This window comes from Phocoena phocoena, chromosome 5 (genome assembly GCF_963924675.1).
Source record: "Phocoena phocoena chromosome 5, mPhoPho1.1, whole genome shotgun sequence".
Taxonomy (NCBI): Eukaryota; Metazoa; Chordata; class Mammalia; order Artiodactyla; family Phocoenidae; genus Phocoena; species Phocoena phocoena.
In genome coordinates, this window is record NC_089223.1 from 50,552,799 (window position 1) to 50,576,114 (window position 23,316).

At 35.7% G+C, this 23,316-nt stretch overlaps 1 protein-coding gene across 1 annotated transcript in view; it reads right to left on the reverse strand.

The window, feature by feature from the left end:
* Positions 1-1,112: 1,112 nt before the first annotated feature.
* Positions 1,113-23,316, reverse strand: part of MOB1B (MOB kinase activator 1B) — a 52,415-nt gene continuing 30,211 nt past the window's right edge. Inside the window, exons 2-6 of the mRNA XM_065877777.1 lie at positions 18,046-18,212; positions 12,353-12,446; positions 6,179-6,312; positions 3,963-4,126; positions 1,113-1,362 (exon numbers count right to left, since the gene is read on the reverse strand). Of these exons, the coding sequence (XP_065733849.1) occupies positions 1,285-1,362; positions 3,963-4,126; positions 6,179-6,312; positions 12,353-12,446; positions 18,046-18,212 (637 nt within the window). The 3' untranslated portion in view covers positions 1,113-1,284. The remainder of the gene's footprint in view (positions 1,363-3,962; positions 4,127-6,178; positions 6,313-12,352; positions 12,447-18,045; positions 18,213-23,316) is intronic.

Here is a 23,316-nt window from a genome sequence, read left to right on the forward strand (position 1 = left end):
GCAAAGAAAGATTTCCTTTCACAGTGGAAAAATCAGAAGTCAGAATGTTTCAAGTTGGGCCTATAACAAGTAAAGAAGGTACTGTATCATTTTAAAATGACAAACACCAGCTCCATTCACTGAATGGAAATGCTGTAAAGTGATCAATTTCCCCAAAGTCCTTAAATTCCATGTTTATGTCTATATCTAAAATTAGTAATTTATTTTTAACTTCTCATGGAAGTTGATTCCTAAAAGGAAGTCTCTAAGACTTTGCTTACAAGATATTGATTAAAATATTCATGCCATTCTATTCAAGAGTTTTGAGAAAGGACTTTCTTGAACTTGACTCCCTGTACTTAATCCCATCTATAACGCACCATTCAAACTAACCCCCCTGCAAACAAACACACACTCCTATCACTTCCTCTTCAAAGCAGAAGGGGATTCTGCAGATTTATGGCTCATTTGGCAATTGCTAAGAAAGCTCACAGTTCAGCATCATCTCTGAAGATGGCAAACCTATATATAACCTGAATTTTTACACCTACAGTGCAGTTAACATGTAGAAAGAAGCCAAAATGTAATCGGTATTACATTTCAACATCTTCAAGTTTCAATATCACAGATATCAAGAGATGGAAAAGACCTGCTTGTAGAACTTTAAGCATCTGTTGAACAGAATTACTATCAATATCAAAAATAATTAAGAAATACTAATTTTTTATGCTCTACATGCACACCTTTACAAACTGTGTTTCTTTAATGTAGTAAAAGCTGGAGATCACCAATTTAGGTAAACTATGGCTTTTATCAATAGGTATTTTGAAACATGCATCAGTAAGTGCCCTGGGTAGTAATCCTAATATTGTTTCAAGCCCTGTTCAGTTCTATGTCTGTGCTTTGCACCTCAGAAATGAGCCTGCCAAGGCACTTAAAAACATAAGACTTTTGGGGACTTCAAAAATCAACCACAATTTACACAATGGAGAACCCCCATCCATCAGCAGTCCAATCAATAAGCATTTCTTTCAACATATAGTATTATCAAAAATTCCCCAAGTTAGGAAAAATACTGTATGCCACTAAGACAAAATTTACCCCTATCAACTGAATAGAGAATGGTTCTTGCCTTCCTCTAGCCATAGTATATGGTTTCATTTATTCAGAATAAAGAAAAAGGAACCCAAACAAGCCCCCCAAACCTAACATAAAAACAACCAAGATAAAAATAAAATAAAACAAAATCCAAATGCACTCCACACAGCTTCATTTGAGGAATAATTTGCACACATCTGCATTGTTTTATCTGTCCTTTGAGGTGAGTTTTTCGATCAGTTCCTGGAGTGGTGCAAGTTCTCTTCTGTCAATAAGGTTGAATTCCTATGTATGACAAAGGCAGAAGAAATAGCAGAAACATTATTTACATCTCATTCCAAAACAGATTTCCATTAACGTTTGTTGGAAATTAGCTTTTAAAGTAAATAAAAGTCAAATCTTTTTTTGAAGAAAACTTTTTCTATTCCCTACCTCTATGTCTTACGCAAATCACTTAACCACTTCTGATATTATATTTTACATCTGTAATAATATTAGGGTAAATTACCTCATAAGATTATTATGGGGACTAAGTGTGATACTGTATGTTAACCACTTCATGTAATCCCTGGCACAAAGTAAACGCTCAATAAATGGGAGTTGCTGCTTCCTGTTAAAAGGAATAACCAGGGCACCATTTAGATATAGTCAACCAAGCAGGGATCAAAAAAAATCTCAGGCAAATTTCAGCATTATATGAAGAGTAAAAAAGTTAGTTTATGTTATTAACTAACATATCTGCAAGCTACCATATAATGTGGTATGAGAATAACATGAATAATGTGGAGTCCATAAATGATAATTAAATCCTGTAAAGAACAAATAAGAAAGCCTGGATTTAAATTGTGCTTCTTTAGAAGTTCTACCACTGTCATTCTGAAATTCAATTATGAATAGATTTCCCCTGAACTATAAATTATAAGGCTAATAAAAAGTGGCTGTTCGCGGAGCAGCTAGGCCCGTGAGCCATGGCCGCTGAGCCTGCGCGTCAGGCTCCGCAACGGGAGAGGCCACAACAGCGAGAGGCCCACGTAACGCAAAAAAAAAAAAAAAAAAAAAAAGCTGTTGATACTTCTGATCTTTTGATATTCTGCCACAGTGGGGCATTCTGAGGTCACAATTTCACCCATTTATTAGCATCCATCACGTGCCAAGCACTGCAGTAAGTACCAGGAAGGCATTAAGGGGCACTCAATAGCAAGTCTACCACTAAGACTTGCGGGGTCTGGACCAATAGCACAAATGGATATATATCACATGACTAAATTACTGTATTTTACATTAAGCTAATATATTGTTATATATGTTCGATTCTCCTACCTTAACAAACACACCATAGTAGCCAGGAAAGCAGATTCAAATTTAGAATTCTTAAGACTCCTCAGTCTACACTGGAAAGTAGTGACATGAGGAGAGCCAGTCCCTGGCCCTCAGCAAACCTCCCTGATCTACCAAACCACAGCTCCATCCTGTATTTCAATGGGTCTCACATGCAGGAGTGTGGACACCCTGACAGGCTTATAAAGGCAATGTCCACACACACCAACAGCTGCCATCTGGCTATCCTTTAGGTCTGGCTATCAGAGATATGACCTTCCCTTAAAAGTAAAGACCAAAGGAAAAGATCCATGCAAACCCTGGCAATACACTTGAGACCATGTGGGTAGGGAGTTCTGAATCTCAGGTATCCAAGCACATACCAGAAGGGATCTATGTAGGTATGTTCTTGGCCCTATGGACTTCTCACTCCATGCAGGAGTATGGGCAAGGGCCAGAGCAGAACTTCTAAATTGTGAGGCCCAGGGCAGAGGCCACTCTCACTCAAAGAAGCGGTAATACTGTATAACTAATGGACCCACCTTTAAGAAGGTCACAGTGTCCTGAGATGTAACTAGGCTCAGATGTGGTAAATGCAACATATCAATACTTTACTATTTTGCTAGGAGTTGGGAGATACAGTGTACTTTAAGATCATATAATAAAGTAAAACTAGTAAACCTTCTGGTGGGAGAATATCCTCTCCCAAACCACTAAAACCTCAAGCAATCATGTTCTGCCTAAACCAAAGCACAGATGCAAATTTTAGGATAACATTTTGTTTCTATTGGTGTCTATAGATGGGATACCATAGTAAAATAATTGCTCAGGGCAACAGTTTTGGCAAGTTACTATCTCCTAAAATTTGTTTATATAGGTGAAATTAAGATACAAAATGTGTATCCCCATTATGAGGAGTGTGTATAGAGGGAAAATAAACACATTTTTCTTTGTGGAGATGGGGCATGGGAAAGGTATTTATATGTTTATGCCCACAGATATACAAAAACAACACAGATTCAAGCTTTGGACTTCTCCTGCCTACCATCTTCCTTCTCCAAACTCCACCGAAAAACAGCTGCTCAGCTTCTGCATTTCTACCTCTTTTTCACTCCTACCTTTTAGTTCTCTAATTATTATAGCAGGACAAGAATAGCCTCACTCCTTTTAGTCTACATCTCTAAGGCCCATTCTCTGAGAAATAAAGAGAGAAGGAAGAGGAGGTCAACTAAGGATTCAGAGCAAAAGTTAATGGACCTGGCTTCCCTGGTGGCGCAGTGGTTGAGAGTCCGCCTGCCGATGCAGGGGACATGGGTTCGTGCCCTGGTCCGGGAAGATCCCACATGCCATGGAGTGGCTGGGCCCATGAGCCATGGCCGCTGAGCCTGCGCTCCGCAATGGGAGAGGCCCGTGTACCACAAAAAAAAAAAAAAAAAAAAAAAAAAAAGAGGATGAAGACTAGAGAGATATAGCAAATTTTATCCTGACAGTATGGATGTAGTATTCACCTCATAACTCTGTAGATAACTGCTTTTTCTGAGCAAAAAAGATCTCCTAATCCAACTTACCTGGACAAAAAAAATAAAGTGCTTGAAAGATGTATTGAGATGTGCTTCCTCCTGCAGCTGGATCACAGGGTCAAAATGCTGATGATAAATGTGAGCATAAACCCTAAAGAGGCGTTTGAGTATAGTTTTTGCCACAGACATGAAATTCTTCGGAAACGGGACACCTAGTAAATAGATAAACAACCCCCTCTATTAACAAGAAGAGAACAAGGCATTATCAGCAAATGGCAATATAAATTACCTAGACAAGGCTGAAAATAAGAAGTATTTATGAATTACTACTTAAAATACCCATTGTACTTTTCAAAAGTTCTCAACATATCATGAATGAAAATAAACTTCAATGCTTCTATGGAATAAGAATTTGTCTTCAGTTTAGCCCTTTAGGCCTCTAATATACCACCACTTTACCAAAATGAAACAAATAAATGTCTAAGATGGTAATGGAGCTAAAATGCATATTCAGATCCTCAGGTTTCTTATGCTGAACACAAATAATGTATCACTATGTTTAGTTTTGTTTAAAATGCCTGCAATACATTTTCAGATTTTTTTCTATGGAAATTATTTCATTACTACACCAGGTCTACATTTACCCTGAAATTAGCTGCAGTCTCTGCTCAATTAGACTTGTTTTATGAATTAGAGCACTTTTACAGCATTAAATACAAAACTAGAAAAATACAAAAGTCTACATCCTTTGTTAAAGTGGCTAAATGATCCAGATTGGCAAAACACAAGGCAAATACTGGTACTACTGGGTTCAATGTCATCACATTGCCTACTGCCCATTTAAAAATATTATAGATCACAAGAAAACGTAAGACATTTTGGGGTACATAAGTGTCTCCCAAAATGAAGGGACACTATATAAAATAGTATGCTTACATTACACACTTCAAAAATGTCAGTGTCATGGAAAGACCAAAAAAGCCTGAGAAATACACATATTCCACATTAAAGGGGGCTAAAGAGACATGACACTGAATGAAAACAAATGTCAAAGATTTTCTTTTGCTCTAAAGGATATTATTGGGAAATTTTGAAAAATCTGAATAAGATTTGTAAATTAGACAGTAGTATTGTACTGGTGTTAATTTCCTGATTCTGACAGTTATACTGTGATTTTTCTAAGGAAATATACATTGAAGCACATACAGATAAAGGTCCATCATAATTGCAACTTACTCTCAAACAGTTCAGGAAAAAGAAAAGAATGTGGAGTGGGGAAGGAGGGAGAGAGAGAGAGAAAGCAAATGTGTTAAAATGTTGGCAACTAAAAAATCTGGAAGAAGGATACATAGGGATTGTTTGCACAATTCTTACAAATTTTCTAGAAGCCTGAAATCGGGTTAAAAGTTAAAAATTATATTCTGAAGATAAAAGATAAGATGAGGGCACTTATCCCAAACCATTACTATGTATATAAGTAATGCAGTCTTGAAAAATAGACCTTTTATTACAAAGGCTCCAAAGTAGTTAAAGCATTCAATGAATGTGTTTAAAACAAGCCATAACAACAGCAACTATTTACATTGCTGTCTCCTCCACTATATCCTTCTCCCCAAAACTAAAAAAGCATAAAATACAGTCAAAAAGTTGAAAAAGAGCAAATTCTTAATTTTTTCAGAAAACACAGTTGTAAGGAATTTGACACAGTAAAGTCATATGAACTGTCTAAATGTAAATAATTTCCACTTGAAAGGTCAGCCCTTTAAAAGGTCAGCATATATAAAAGTCACTCAGTTGATAACAGGCCAACCTGTCAAATCTTGTTTTCTTCTCACCTAGCCTGATTTCACAGCCAGCAAGGTTCACACCATGGGTCATGAATACAAATGCCCTCTTTGCCACAAATATAAGGTAAAACTGCTTTGAAGTCATATAAACTCCCTTCCTAAACAAGAAATGGATATGACTGCAGCAGATGATACTGGCTGCTTACCCAATGACCAGTCTCTTTTTTCCCTAACACAGGCCAGATTTGTTACTATCCAAGATATACCGATCTTCTTACTGTTTAAAATTATAGGGAGGTTTACCTAATGTTCATGATAAACTTGGTATGAAAAAGATAGACACTTTCAAGTACATAAGATTAGCAATATTTTGATAGGTATGGTAATTTAACATGGTTCCTGGAATAGAGAGGCAATAAGCCCTAGAAACGCATGAAATTAGATAAATCATGATGGATCCCAGTTAAACAATTATACCAATTTTTGATGGAAATAATGTCTCATCATCCAACTGGTCCTGAACCCAAGTCATCAGGTAATCAATGTACTTTGGTGCAGAGCACTTAATAGGCTTCTTTATGTTTGTTCCATCTGCCCAATGATACTCATATCTGTATTGGAAAGATAAAAAGTACACAGGACATCAGTGTATACCTATATATAATGTGTAAGTTTTTATATTACATATATATGTTTATTAGGAATGTATTCAGGATGTATTTTAATCTCTTCCTCCAAAAAAAGATTTTTTGCCTTTGGCACTTAAATTTAGCATTTTAAAATTGCTATTGGACTATTTTGCATTTATCAGAATACAAACTAAGCAGATCCCACCAAACCCATTTTTTGTGAGCTTTCCTTCATACATAACAGTTATATTTTAGAATCACACATAGTATAAACTGCTATAGTAGAAACCCTAAGTTTACTTCCCACTTCTATGATGACCATCTTTAATCTTTATGATTATTGTTTTCTTCCTCAAAAAGCGTTTCTCCTTACGCAGTACAATTCTTTTTAACTTGGGGCTTTAAATTTTGGGTTAAGACTAGAGAATGACATGGAAGCATCTAAGTAAGATTAATGAAAAAGAGAATGATTCAATATTTGAGTACATTTGGTTGAGGAGCTAAATATGCCTTTGAGGAAAATTGGCAACCCAAATAAAGATGCCTATAGTATCTAGGTATTAACCAGACACTAGCCTTTGGTATAATAAACATTTAATGTGCACCTACCATGTGAGTAATACTGTGTCAAGGAATACTGTTCTTGAACAACGGACACTAAAATGAAAGACACTTGAACAACGGACACTAAAATGAAAGACACTTTCCCTGTTCTCAAGGAAAAAGACTAGTGGAGAAGACAGACTTGTAAATTAGTATGTAAAAACAGTACAACAGAATGCTAATGGAGTTAATTAAACAAACACACACATATACAACCACAACCTGATTTTTTTTTTTTTTTTTTTTTTTTTTTTTTGCGGTACGCGGGCCTCTCACAGCCGTGGCCTCTCCCGTTGCGGAACACAGGCTCCGGACGCGCAGGCTCAGCGGCCATGGCTCACGGGCCCACCTGCTCCGCGGCATGTGGGATCTTCCCGGACCGAGGCACGAACCCGTGTCCCCTGCATCGGCAGGCAGACTCCCAACCACTGCGCCACCAGGGAAGCCCACACAACCTGATTTTTAAGACAAGGAATAAGCATGCAGCTGAAACTCCATGTACAAAATTATCTAAACTGAACTAGCATTTAGTTTTTTAGTTTCTGAAGGTTACCTCTGCCACTTAGCTTCTCTCTTTGAATCAATTGTGTTTTTATAATCTTGTCCCAGAGTTTGGACTAACGTAATGATAGGTGATTAAGCCTAGCAAAGGAGCTGGAAGAAAATATAATGGAAAAATACTACAGGGTATTTTAAACAATGAAAAGTATCTTGAGATAGGATAACAAGGATGCTTTCTATTTAATCATAGTTACTTACACTTGAACAGTAAATCTTAAACAGGATAGACCTGAATAAATATTCTGACAGCATACCAACCCTGGGAAACAGGGATGAATGTCAAGTCTACTTTGAAGGTCTCCAAGAGGAGATTCCCCAACATTTCTTGGCATCCTGTTCCACTATTTAATCACTTTCACAGTCAAGATATTCTTCCTAACATAAAACAAAAGTCTCAAGTGTGACTTAAGCCTCTTCTTGTTTGAGCCTCTTAGGAGACAGAGAACATGAATGGTAGGACTTCTGGCCATCCTTACTTAGTCTTCATTTAAAGACAGGAACTCATCCATGTTTTTTCCCTTATGTTATGAAGCCTCAATGTTTTTGCATTTCTCTCACAACCATGTTTTTCATTTTGTTAATGATTCTCAGGTGTTCCCTATTCATTTTTATATGCAGAAGTCAAAAGCAGGCACAGTAAACCAAAAAATCATTTTCAATATCCTGAAGCTTTATAAACAATACTAATATTCAATGTCCTAAGGTTTTTTGAAAAATAAAACAACTGCATATTGCTTATACTTCTAGAGTTTATAACTATGATTCCCTGATTCTTTCCTTTTCTTTTGTTACGTTTATACTTAATGATGACTTCATATTCTATTTTGCACCCACTGCTTTTTTTATTCCACCTTTGACAGACCATTGTCTTTGAAATTTATTTCTGTCATCATGGTATGAACTTATAAACTACAAATTCCAAAATGTTCATTTCTTGGTTAATAATGATAATAAATAGTAACCGAGAAACCACTTCAAGAAAAAAAGTGCAAAAAATACTAACAGGTGGGGTCTAAACAACATGCTACCCAGTAACCAATGGGTCCCTGAAGAAATCAAAAAGGAAATCAAAAAATACCTGGAGACAAATGAAGACAAAAACATAACGATCCAAAATATATGGGACGCAGCAAAAGCAGTTCTAAGAGGGAATTTTATAGTAATACAAGCCTACCTCAGGAAATAAGAAAAATCTCAAATAAACAATCTAGGCTTATACCTAAAGTAACTAGAAAAATGGAACAAACAAAACCCAAAGTTAGAAGGGAAGAAATCATGAGGAATAGAGCATAATTAAATGAAATAGAAACTAATAATAATAATAAAATAAATAGAAAAGACCAATGAAACTAAGAGCTGGCTCTCAGAAAAAATAAACAAAATTGATAAAACCAAACAAATAATATCAGAAATGAAAGAAGAGAAGTTACAAACAATACCACAGAAGTACAAATGATCATAAGAGATTACTACAAACAATTATAGCCAGTCAAATGGACAACCTAGAGGAAATGGATAAATTCCTAGAAACATGCAATCTCCCAAAACTGAATCGGGAAAAAATTGAAAATATGAACAGATGGATTACCAATAATGAAACTGAATCAGTAATTTTAAAAAAACCCAAAAACTCATAACAAACAAAAGTCAAGGACTGAACAGCTTCACAGGTGAATTCTACCAAACATTTAAAGAGTTATATTACCTTCTACCAAACATTTAAAGAGTTATATTACCTATGTTTCTCAAACTATTCCCAAAAAATTGAAGAGGAAGGAAAACTTCTGAACTCATTCTATGAGGCCAGCATCACTTTGACCAAAATCAGACAAATCACCACATAAAAAGAAAATTTCAGGCCGATATCACCAATGAACATAGGTGCAAAAATCCTCAACAGAATATTAGCAAACCAAATCCAGCAATACTTTAAAAGGATCATAAACCATGATCAAGCAGGACTTATCCCAGGGATGCAAGGATGGTCAATATCTACAAGTCAATCAACATGATACACCACATTAACAAACTGAAAAATAAAAATCATATTATCATCTCAACAGATACAGAAAAAAGCCTTTGACAAAATTCAACATCCGTTTATAATTAACAAAAACTCTCAAAACAGTGGGCTTAGAGGGAACATACTCAACATAATAAGGCCATATATGACAAACCCACAGCCAACATTATACTCAATGGTGAAAAGCGGAAAGCATTTCCTCTAAGATCAGGAACAAGACAAAGATGCCCACTCTCACCATTTTTATTCAACATAGTATTGGAAGTCCTAGCCAAAACAGACAAAAAAAGGAAATAAAATGAATCCAGATTGGAAAGGAAGAAGTAAAACTGTCACTGTCATTGCAGATAACATGATACTATACACAGAAAATCCTAAGGATGCTACCAGAAAACTACTAGAGATCATCAATGAATTCAATAAAGTTGCAGGATACAAAATTAATACACAGAAACCTGTTGCATTTCAACACACTAATAGTGAATTATCAGAAAGATAAATTTAAACAATCCCATTTACAACTGCATCAAAAAGAATAAAATACCTAGGAATAAATCTAACCAAAAAGTACAAGACTTGTACTCTGAGAACTTTAAGATATTTATGAGAGAAATGGAAAAACACACAAACATATGGAAAGATATAACATGCTCACAGACTGGAAGAATTATTATTTTTAAAATGACCATACTACCCATGGCCATCTACAGATTCAAGGCAATCTTTATCAAAATAAAGTGGCATTTCTCACAGAACTAGAACATGTTAATTCTGAAATTTGTACAGAAACATAAAAGACTCCAAATAGCCAAAGCAATCTTGAGAAAGAAGAACAAAGCTGAAGGTATCACACTGCCTATTTCAAACATACATACATATAGTATACTATAGCTATACTACAAAGCTATAGAAATCAAAACAGTATGGTACAAGCACAAAAGGAGAAACACAGATTAATGGAATAGAATATAGACAACCCAGAAACAAACTTACACTTAAACAGTCAATTAATCTGCAAAGGAGGCAAAAATATACAACAGGGGAAAAGAGACAGCCCTTTCAATAAATGATGTTGGGAAAACTGAAGAGCTACATGTAAAAGAATAAAACTGGTCTACTTTCTCACACCATGTACAAACATAAGTTAAAATAAAAATGAGGGACTTCCCTGGTGGTCCAGTGGTTAACTCCACACTCCCAATGCAGAGGGCCCGGGTTCAAGCCCTGGTCAGGGAACTAGATCCCGCATGCCACAACGAAGAGCCCAAATGCCACAAGTAAAAGATTCCACATGCCACAACTAAAGATCCTGCATGCTGCAACAAAGATCCCGCATGCCACAACTAAGACCTGGAGCAGCCAAATAACAAATATTTTTTAAAATAAATAAATAAAATTAAATTAAAATAAATTAAAGATTTAAATGTAAGAACTGAAACCATAAAATTTCTAGGAGAAAACTCTTTGAAATCAGTCTTAGCAATATTTTTTGGATCTGTCTTCTCAGGCAAGGGAAATAAAAGCAAAAATAAATAAACGGTACCACATTAAACTAAAAAGGTTTTGCACAGTATGGAAACTATCAACAAAATGAAAAGGTAGCCTACTGAATGGGAGACGATATTTGCAAGTGATATATCCAATAAGGGGTTAATATACAAAATATACAAAGAACTCATACAATTCTACATCATAAATAAATAAACAACCCAATTAAAAAACGGGCAGAGGACCTGGATAGACATTTTTCCCAAAGACATACACATGGCCAAGAGACACATGAAAAGATGCTCAACCTCACCAATCATGAGGGAAATGCAAATTAAAACCACAATGAGATACTTCTCACACCTGTTAGAATGGCTATTATCAAAAAGACAACAAATAACAAGTATTGGCAAGGATGTGACAAAAAGGGAACCCTCATGCACTGTTGGTGGAATTGCAAATTGGTGCACCCAGTATGGAGAAAAGTATAGAGGTTCTTCAAAATATTTAAAATAGAACTGCCATAAGATCCAGCAATTTCTTTTCTGGGTATTTACCCAAAGAAAACAAAAACATTAATTTGAAAAGACATATGCAACCTGTTTTTCATTGCAGCATTATTTTCAGTACCTAAAATATGAAAGTAATTTAAGTGTCCATCAACAGATGAATGAAGAAGATGTGGGGTGTGTGTGTGAGTGTGTGTGTGCCCTCTGCGACAACACGGATGGATCTAGAGGGTATTACACTAAGTAAAATAAGTCAGACAGAATAAAACAAACACATTGTGATCTCATTTACATGTGAAATCTAGAAAACAAACACAGATACAGCACACAGAGGGGTGGTTGCCAGAGGGGAGCGGGGTGGGAATAGAGCAAAATAGGTGCAAGATATTTAAAGATACAAACCTCCAATTATAAAATAAATAAGTCATGGGAATATAATATTCAACATAAGGAGTATGGTCAATAACACTGTAATAACTTTGTATGGGAACAGATGGTTAGTAGACTTATCATGATGATCATTTCATAATGTATGGAAATGTCAAATCACTATGCAATACACCTGAAACTAACATAATATTGTATATCAACTATATTTCGATTTAAAAAAATATTTGGATAGAGAGGCATAAGCAAACAGAAAAAAGGCAGGATGGAGGACGATACAATAGGGAGGACTATAAAGCTCAGGCTAGGGAATCTGGACTCAAAATATTAGTCATTGGTAAATCACTGAAGGAGATGCTAAATACAGAAATTATAAGGTCAAAAATTTTCTTCTTATCTAAGAACTGTATGATAAAGTAAAAATGAGAACTGATCATGAATCATGTCTTACTTTGGGCCAGCTGACATCACTGGACAACTTTCTTCTGTACAAAAATCTGTGATTGTTCCATAAAGCATGTTGATCTGATTGAAGAAATCTACAGCTGCAAAGCAAACATCAGTTATAAGTAAAAGGTTAAATTTTAGTTTTACCCAAACAATCTTTTATTCCAGCAGAATCTCAGCTCTATCAGTGTTCTTTCCTCAACAAAGAACAGGTGAAAAGAATATAAACAAACAATATTTGCCTCACTGAATTTAGGAGCTTCTGTTTATTAAGAGAATAAAAAGGCAAGCAAGAGTGGGAGAAATTATTTGCAACACATATAATCAATAAAGATCTTATATTCAGAATATATAAAGAACTTCTATAGATCACTTAGAAAAAGGCAACACCGTAATAAAATGTGAGATGGTTTCTGAGTCTATTGGTTATCTCTATGGAAAAGAATAAAACTTGACTCTTCACTCACACAATACCTGAAAAGCAATTCCAAGTGGATCATACATCTAAATGTGAAAGGCAAGACAATAAAGTTTAAAAGAGCATAGAAAAATATGTCCATAAACTTTGGCATGCAAATATTTCTTAAGAAGAGCACAGAAAGCACCAGTCATAAAGGAATAGTTTTCTATATGTTTCACTGGAAAACTGTTATTCCTTGTTTTTTTATAATTTTTATTCTACTCATAATTTTTTTATATTGACCTCAAAGCCAACAAGTTTATTAAATTTACCTACTCATAATAATAGTGATGGTGTAGTAATAAAATCATGGTCTTTTGGTTTTTCAACATTCATTCGTGCTGGCTATGAACATAAATGTTGTTTCTTCCTTTCCAGTTATTATTATCTTTTATTCTTTTTCCTGCCTAATGGCATTGGCTAAGACTCCAGGAAAGTGGTGAGGGTGGCTAACCTTAACTCATTCCTAATCTGAGAAAAAACTTCAACATTTCATGATCAAATATGATGTTTGCTTTATCTTTTTTGTAGATATGCTTTATCAGAAAAAAGTTCTCAACTTTTACTTCATAAGTTTATTATGAATTGATTTTAAATTTTACCAAATGTTTTTTCTGCTTATACCGAGATGATCATATGATTTCTTCCTCTTCCTTTATTTTGGCTAATGCGGTGAATTACAACTGATTTGCAAGTGTTAAGCCAACCTTGTATTCTAGGAATAAGAACAATTTGGTCATGATGTGTCATAATTTTTAAGTATTGCTAGATTCAATCTGCTAATATTTTTATTAGGATTTTTACATCTAAGTTCATAAGTTAGATGACCTGGTTTCCTTTCTTATATGTCCACATAGAACTCATAACACTAGTATTTTCTCCTTTCCACATAAAAGCTTTAGAAAGACTGGTGTTCTTTCTATCTTTTCTTTTCTTTTTAAAATTGAAGTATAATTGATTTACAATATTTTATCAGTTTCAGGTGTACAACATAGTGATTCAATATTTTTATAGATTACACTCCATTTAAAGTTATTATAAAATATGGGCTATAGTCCCTGTACAATATACCTTTGTAACTGATTTCTTTTATACATAGAGGTTTGTACCTCTTAATTCCTTACCCCTATCTTACCCCTCCCACCTACCCTCTCCCTACTGGTAACTACTAGTTTATTCTGTATCTGTGAGTCTGTTTCTGTTTTGTTATATTCATTCTTCTTTTTTTTTTTTAGATTCCACATATAAGTGATAACATAAAATATTTGTCTTTCTCTGATTTATTTCCCTAAGCATAATACCCTCCAGGTTCATCCATGTTGTTGCAAATGGCAAATTTCATTCTTTTTTTATGGCTCAGTAATATTCCAGTGTGTGTGTGTGTGTGTGTGTGTGTGTGTGTGTGTGTGTACGTGTACACCACATCTTCTTTATCCATTCATCTGTTGATGTACACTTAGGTTGCTTCCATATCTTGGCTATTAGCTTCCATATGCTGCTATGAACACTGGGGTGCATGTATCTTTTCAAATTAATGTTTTCATTTTCTTAAAATATACATCCAGCAGTAGAATTGCTGGATCATACGATATTTCTAGTTTTAACTTTAGGGAAACCTCCATATTGTTTTCCATAGTGGCTGCACCAATTTACATCCCCACCAAGAGTGCACTGTAGGGTTTCCTTTTCTCCACATCCTTACCAACATTTGTTATTTGTGATCTTTTTGATGAGAGCCATTCTGACAGGTATGAGGTGATATCTCATTGTGGTTCTGATTTGTATTTCTCTGATGAATAGTGATGCTGAGCATCTTTTCATGTGCCTGTTGGCCATCTGTATGTCTTCTTTGGGAAAATGTCTATTTAGGTCTTCTGCCCATTTTTAATCGGGTTGTCCTCCACATGAACAGTGGGTAACCTATGGCTTTGAATCCCAACTCTATACTTTGAGTTACTTAACTTCCCTGAATCTCAGTTTCCTACCTTTAAAATTCAGTTTACTGCAGAGTGCTAAAAAACAAAATCGTGTCTACCATAAAGTAGACATTTAGTAATTGTTCGTTTTCTTCTACAAATGAAGATATGGCCTCAAGATTCTGTGCCACAAAAATTAACTATAAGCCATCCACCCACTTTTTCCAAAACTCTGAACCTTGTATCTCCTTTAAGCTATCACTCTCTAGCAGCAGAATGTTCAAAACCAGCCTCTGGTTTCTGGCTATGAGACTAGTTGTTGAATTTGTAATTCCCATCTTCTACCATTTATCTTCATCTGGCAAGTAAACTGAAGGGAAAAGGCCATTAAGATGCCAATCTTATCAACAAATCCCCTTCACTCTTTTATGTACCCGAAATGTTTACTTAATCACTGTCAGTGAATGGAAATTACCTATCTAGCCTCAAATCCTATTCACTTCATCAAGTGCCACTTGGAAAGATTACTATAAATAAGAAAAAAATTGTAATCCAATACTTCGGTCAACTGCTATATTTTAAAGGCAGAATTCTATGTTCTACGGGGATGTTCAAACGCTTCAGTTCAAAGCAATTTTTTTCTGGCTATAACTTCAAAATGTCTGTGAAATTTTATAAGTTCCTGAAGTTCTAGACATTTCAATAGTACAGACACTCAGTTCTGATAACTGAGACAGAGAAAATACAGACAGAAAACAATGATCTGGTTTTATACTTAAAAGTCACAATCTCATGTAGTACAGAAGCTCTACACTACCTTCCTTAGATTTCTAAAATTAGAAAATGAGCTCTCAAATAAATGGTACAAAAAGGCACAAACAAGTGCCCAAAAAAAGGATGTACACATATATTGGAAACTTATTCTGAATATTTTCCTTAAAGTGTCATAGAACTATCTTATAGGTTAGATGACTCTCATCAATAAAGCAAACAAATCACTTTATCTCTTTAGTAACTAAACTCTCTGGGTCCAGGAGGATAACCATACTCTAATAATACTGCTCTTACAGAACTGCTGTCACAGTAAGGTTTTAAGACATCTCAGTAAAATACTTCAGGTCCCTAAAAGTTAGTGGGTGGCAGCTCAATTTATAAATCCCATGATATGTTTCAAATTATAATAAGATACTATCAAATATTACAATAAAAATACTGTTCTGTTTTTCCTTAATCAAAGCCTAGGCATTTAGTGTATATTTTCAATTCAATTTCATTTATTATAACTAGAGTCATATAAATTTCCTCCAGTTATAAAATTCTATTAATTTCTTCACCAATGCTGATAAACCTTGAATACTAAAAGTACCACTTTTGGGCTTCCCTGGTGGCACAGTGGTTAAGAATCCGCCTGCCAATGCAGGGGACACAGGTTCAAGCCCTGGTCCAGGAAGATCCAACATGCCATGGAGCAACTAAGCCCATGCACCACAACTGCTGAGCCTGTACTCTAGAGCCGGTGAGCCACAACCACTGAAGCCCGCGCGCCTAGAGCCCATGATCCTCAGCAAAAGAAGCCACCGCAATGAGAAGCCCATGCACCACAACGAAGAGTAGCCCCCTCTCTCTGCAACTAGAGAAAGCCCGCGCACAACAACGAAGACCCAACGCAGCCAAAAATAAATAAATTAATTAATTTTAAAAAAAGAGAGAGAGAAAAGAATCAAAATAAAATTTAAAAAAAAATTTTTTTTAAAGTACCACTTTTATTCCCCAACTTACTCTGGCTTAATTCCCAAGAATATATTTACTTTTTACTTATATTTTTTTCTTTCTAGAGGTTAAGAATATATCATAAACATATTTTACTAATTTCATAAGATCACTATTGAATTGTCTTTTTTTCTTTTTAAAGCATAGTTTAGACAAATAACTAAGTATGCTACTGAAAGAGGCAATTTAGCATAGGGGTTAAAGCGCAGTCTCTGAAATTTTAGAGCTCTATATTTGAGCCCAGTCTCTAGCATTCAATAGCTGTATAACCTAAGCACATTACTACAATCTTTCTGTCTCAGCTTTCTTATCTATATACTGGGATAATAGTACCTACATCATGAGGTTGTAAAGATGAAATAAAATAATCCATGTAGAAGAAAATAAAAACAATAATTTGAAAAGATACATGTACCCCAATGTTCATAGCAGCATATGGAGGCTAATAGCCAAGATATGGAAGCAACCTAAGCGTCCATAAACAGATAAATGGATAATGGTGTGTGTGTGTGTGTATGTATATATACATATATATAAACACCACATCTTCTTTATCACACACACACACACACACACACACACACACACACACTGGAATATTACTCAGCCATAAAAAAGAATGAAATTTTACCATTTGCAACTACATGGATGGACCTGGAAGGTATTATGCTTAAGTCAAACACAGAAAGACAAATACTGTATGGTATCATTTACATGTGGGATCTAAAAAATAAAATGAATGAATATAACAAAACAGAAATAGACTCACAGATATAGAGAACAAACAAGTGGTTACCAGTGGGGAGAGAGAATGGAGGAGGAGCAAGACAGAGGTAGGGGATTAAGAGGTACAAATCAGCAAGTATCAAATAAATAAGCCACAAAGGTACAACACAGGGAAATATAGCCATTATATTATAATAACTTTATTTTGTTATTTTTTTTGCAGTATGTGGGCCTCTTACTGTTGTGGCCTCTCCCGTTGTGGAGCACAGGCTCCAGACACGCAGGCTCAGCGGCCATGGCTCACGGGTCCAGCCGCTCCGTGGCATGTGGGATCTTCCCTGACCAGGGCACGAACCCGTGTCCCCTGCATCGGCAGGCGGACTCTCAAGAGGACTCTCAAGCCCCCTTGTAATAACTTTAAATGGAGTATAATCTAAAAATATCGAATCACTATGTTATACATCTGAAACTGATACCATAAATCAAATAAACTTCAATAAAATAAATAAATAAAAATAATTCATGTAGAAAGAATAGCAGAGTGCCACAGTGTTCCATAAACATTAATTGCTGCTATCATTATCATTTTTTCCAATGAAGATGGTAAATCTATGCTTTGTATCACATGATAACAGGAGATAAGAATTTCATGTAACTCCATATTCAGAAATAAAATACCATAAAGGTTAAAGTAAATTGAGGTACCACTATCTTGTGGTATTAGGTTGCTAACTAAATCCTAGAATAGAGAGCACCCCAACACTCACCTACAGTGAGGCTACTAACCTAATTTACAGTCTACTGAGAAACAGAAAGGCTACTTACTGTTCACTGCAACCCACTCATTTAGATCTTCCCCCTCAGGAAGCATGACAGCCATCCGGAGGTTTCCACTGCCCAGTGTGGCCTCTGCATGCTTTAAGAGCTCATACTGGTGAGAACCCTCTGGTATGTTCTTCTTTGGTTTAAACGTTTTAGAGGAGCGACTACCACTATGATTAGAAAAGAAGAAAAAGGCACATCAGTGTTTAAGGCATGACTTTCAATAGAGTCTACTATACTATATTACTGCATAAAATAACAGCCAGTGATCCTAAAAGTCCACAAATAAACAACCCTAAATTGTATCAGCTACATTAAATTCCGGCAACATCACTGTTGTAACTACTGTGTTTGATTACCCAAAACTCCTACAAACCTTCTCTACATTCCCTACTGTAACTCCAAAGGAGAAAAAGAATTTTTAGCTATAACTAATCCAACTAACTAATCTAACAATAAATTACTGATTCAGTAATCTATAAAAACAAAAAAGTACTGGGGACTTCCCTGGTGGTCCAGCGGTTAAGACTCTGTGCTCCCAATGCGGGGGCCTGGGTTTGATCCCTGGTCAGGAAACTAGATCCCGCGTGCCGCAACTAAGAGCCCGCATGCCACAACTAAAGATCCCAAGTGCCACAATGAAGATCCCACACACCACAACGAAGATCCTGTGTGCCACAACTAAGACCCGGTGAAGCCAAATAAATAAATAAATAAATATTTAAAACAAACAAAAAAAAGTACTTCTGTGATAATCTTCAGTCATTGTATTCCTTTTTACCCCTATTCTAAGTCTCTCATCCTAATACAAATAATTTGTTTCCTTTGTATAAAAACATAAAGATATAATTTTATATCAATAAAGCACAAAAATCCTAGAGCAAGAAAGAAAAGCTACATGTGCTTCTATCCAATTATAGGAAGCAACAGCAATCTTAATCCAGAATCCCAGGTATGCAGATAAGTAGCTAGACATTAATATGGTTGCTCAAATTTCTAAATGTGTGTATGTATACACAAAGAAATATATTTTTTAAATGAATCAATGGAAACTCATCTTAGAAATGGTTTTAAGAGTTTTTAAGAGATGGATTCTTCTGTTAATGCTGGCAAATTCTTTTTTTTTTTTAAAGATGTTCAAACGGATAGCCCCTTTTTTTATATCTAAATTTATTTATTTATTTATTCACTCATTCATTCATTCATTTATGGCTTCGTTGGGTCTTCGCTGCTGTGTGCGGGCTTTCTCTAGATGCAGAGAGCGGGGTCTACTCTTCGTTGCAGTGTGTGGGCTTCTCATTGAAGTGGCTTCTCTTGCAGCAGAGCGTGAGCTCTAGGCGCACGGGCTTCAGTAGTTGTGGCACTTGGGCTCACTAGTTGTGGCTCACGGGCTTAGCTGCCCCACGGCATGTGGGATCTTCCTGGACCAGGGCTTGAACCCCTGTGACCTGCATTGGTAGGCAGATTCTTAACCACTGCGCCACCAGGGAAGCCCCAATGCTGGCAAATTCTTATCAAATTGTATTATATTCTAGTCATCCATTCTCAATACTCCCCTGCTCTTCTTATGAAAAGCAACAGATAGGGAAAGAATGAATTAGAAGAGGCTGGATAAGTAGGAATTATCTAAAGTTTAATGTTACTAAATTCATACTATCGTTAGCATTCAGACATTTGAACATACTAACTTGAAAATTAAATTCCAAAGAAAACAGATAAACAATAGTTATACTTTCCAAGGTCTCCAAAGCTTTTCATTTTTAACACCCTTCTCCCAAGCTTACCCCCAAGATCTCTCCTTTTTTCCCCAAGATAAAGCAGTAGTTCTTAACCCTGGCTGCATTTTATAATCACCTGAGGAGTTTTCAAAAAATACTGAGAATCCTGAGAGAAACTAAGAATCTACTTACTAGTCAACACAAATATCCAATTCAAATGACAGGTACTTTTCACTTTAAGATAATGGTATTCTCATTTACATGTAAGTCTCTCAGGTGTTTATTTAGAGTAAAGTGATGCTCCTCAACTCTAACCTTGGTCCCTCTCCCTGCCAGATATCTCTACTCAACAGCCCAGGATCTCTTTACAAACACTAATCAGATGATGTTACTCCTCTGCTTAAAGCCATTCAGTGGCTTTCCATTGCATTCAGAGTAAACCCCAAAGTCAATATTAGACACAGGGTCTGGACCCACACTAGAGTGTGGAAACTCTTCTTCAGTTTAATCAGATAATGTATTAAATGCCGAGTTCTCTCCCAGCATCTTTAAAATGTGAAAACGTAGAAAAGGTCATTATGCTTACCAAGCTGGAAGCTTATTTCATTTTCCTGCTCCTTCTCATCCTTTACCAAAATTTAGTGTGAGAAATAAACTTCACCAATATTTTTTACAAAAAGACATTTTACTAATTTATGTATGATTAACTACAAAAATAGCTCTCCTAACATCAATCTGGTGCATGTCTTCAGGCCTAGTGTTAAGTACATTCGCTTTAATTAGCCCACTGCTGAGACTGGTGCAGCAACTGAGGTGACAAGCTGCTCTGAAAAGGGCTGGCAGAGTACATGAGAACAACAAGGACATCAGCTGTGCTTGCATGCAGGAGGGTCAGAGCCTCCCCTGCTCCCCTAAACCACCTATTTATTCAACCACTGTCCCTTCAAGTTTTAGGTTTCCAAATGTTTTCTTGATTGATGACCCACCCAGAATTGGTCTTCCACAAAGCTAAACAAATATACCTCAAAGACCTAATACTTGGGTAGAAAGAAAAAAAAAATCTGATTTTGTAAAGGCCAGTTTTGACACTTATCAGCTGTGTCAAGCAAATTACCCAACTTTCTCGAGCCTATTTTTTCTTTAATAGTGAAAGCCTAGTAACAATAACAAAACATTACCACTACCTGTATCATAAAGAGCTGCAAAATGAGAAAATAATAAAGGTGAAAAAAGTTTCTAAAGCTGTAAAATGCTGTGCAAATGTTAGTATCCTTCCTTTTTCTGAACCAGAATGACTCATAGTAAAAAAAAGAAATGGTAGTGCAATGTACAAAGCTGTATTCAACCCCTATTCCCATCCTTGTCTCCTAAGACTGGGGAAAATATAACCTTACTTTGGAAACAAATGCTCTTACACATCAAGTTCCAAACAGAATTTTTTAAATGGTTTTTGGTGCTATTCCCATGTCACGGTTCAGGTGATCTCAGAATAATCATGGGGCTGGGCGGAAAATCAAGAAAACAAGGCGCTAGTCCTCATTTTGCTATTTTCTCCTTATGTTACTTAGGAAACCACAAATTATCATCTGGGCTTCAATTTCTTTACTTTGTTTTTTGAAAGTCTGGAAAATAACTTTTTACAAAAGGGTATAATTTAGAGATGAGATAATGATACTTGATACTTGATAAATACTTGTTAATTGATAGTTCCAGTCAACTTCAGGCTGAGAGCTCCTACACTAGGATAGTAATGATGATGATTAATATTAACTAATATTTACTGCAGGCCTTGTACTCTTAAGTATTTTACATGCAATATCCCATTTAATCTTCATAACTCTATGATGTACATGCTATACTTTATTTTATGGGTAACAAAACTGAGACTTAAAGTACTTAAATAATTTGCTCAAGCTTATAATATTGGTAAAGTAGGAGCCAGAATTTAAATCTAGGATTTAAATATTTAAAGCCCATTCTTTTATCCACTAGCCAACACTACATGATGCTTACCTTTATTTTCTATCCAATTATTTCTATTTTCTTCCTCTATCACCAAAGTTTAATCAAGTCACTTATGAAACAACACAAGGCTAATTTGTACTGAGAGTGTCATTAGTAGGTACATTTTTAAAAACAATCTTCAAAGTACCTAATTCCATTTCCTCTCTTCACACCTCTTCTAATTTATATGAATATTTAGTACTGCCATTAAGGAAAAATACAATTTCACGAGAGAGTAATTTCCCCTAAAAGGTTGCCAAACACATCTGTACTTTCAGAAACACACATATGCACCAGCAAAAAATGTTAGAAACTGTCAAAATCAAGTAGAATGGGTTCTAGACATAATAAAGTCAAAGGCTAAAAGCTATGAGTACCAAAAATACAATCTTGATTCAGAAAGTCAGCAATCTGAACAGACATATCTATAAATACATTTCTACCTTACATCCTTTTAAAATCACTAATCACTGGTGGTGCTGTTGCTGTTATTGTTAATGTTACGAGAGTAAAAAAAAAAAAAAGAAACCCTCAATATTTCTGGAAAGCAAGAAAGAAGGCTAAGAGAAGATCAGAAATTGAGGAAATCTGCTAAGATTAAAAAGTTGATGAGATACAGTGACAGTGAAAGTCTGAAAAAACCTAGCCTAGAACGTGCCCAGTAGAAGACTCAGTGAACACGCCCAGTAGAAGACTTACCTTCTTAGTGAACGTAAGAGTGGTTCCCACTGTGCTTCAAGCTCAGAATCTGGACTACAGGAAAGTGAAAGGACTGTAAGAGACTCTTCAGGAATTATATAGGACTGTGATTCAGAGTCTCTGAGCAAGTGAATCCCAATACCCTCCTCTGCTGACCTTTTTCTGAGCAGTAGGCAAGTGGCAGCAGGTATTTAACATTAGGCTAAAGCTCAGTGCTTTCAGGACGAGCAGGTTCCTCTGTAGGCAATTTACTAAAATTAAAAATTCTGTTCTGTGAAAGACACTGTAAGGCACACAGACTAGGAGAAAATCTTTGCAAACCATATATCCAATAAAGCACTTGTATCCAAAACATACAAAAAGTTCTTAAAATTCAACAATAAGAAAACAACCCAAGGAAGAAATGGGCAAAAGATATGAACAAACCCCACCAAAAAAGATAAACAGATGGCAAATAAACATATGAAAAGACAGTCAACATCATTTGTCATCAGGGAATTGCAAACTTAAATGAGATACCATTACACACCTATTAAAGTGGCTACAAGCCAAAAAACTGACAATACCAAAAGCTGATGAGGATGCAGAGCAACATTCATTGTTGGTAGGAATGCAAAATGGCACAGCCACTTTGGAAGACAGTTTGGCTGTCTTCCAAATTTGCTACAAAGCTAAACAGAATCTTTCCATACAACCTAGCAAACCCACTCAGGTATTTACCCAGTTGAGCTGAAAACCTATGTCCATCCAAAAACCTGCCTGTGAGTGTTTATAGCAACTTCGATCATAGTCGCAGAAGTGGGAAGCAATCAAGATGCCTTTCAATAGGTGAATCAATAAACTGTGGTACATC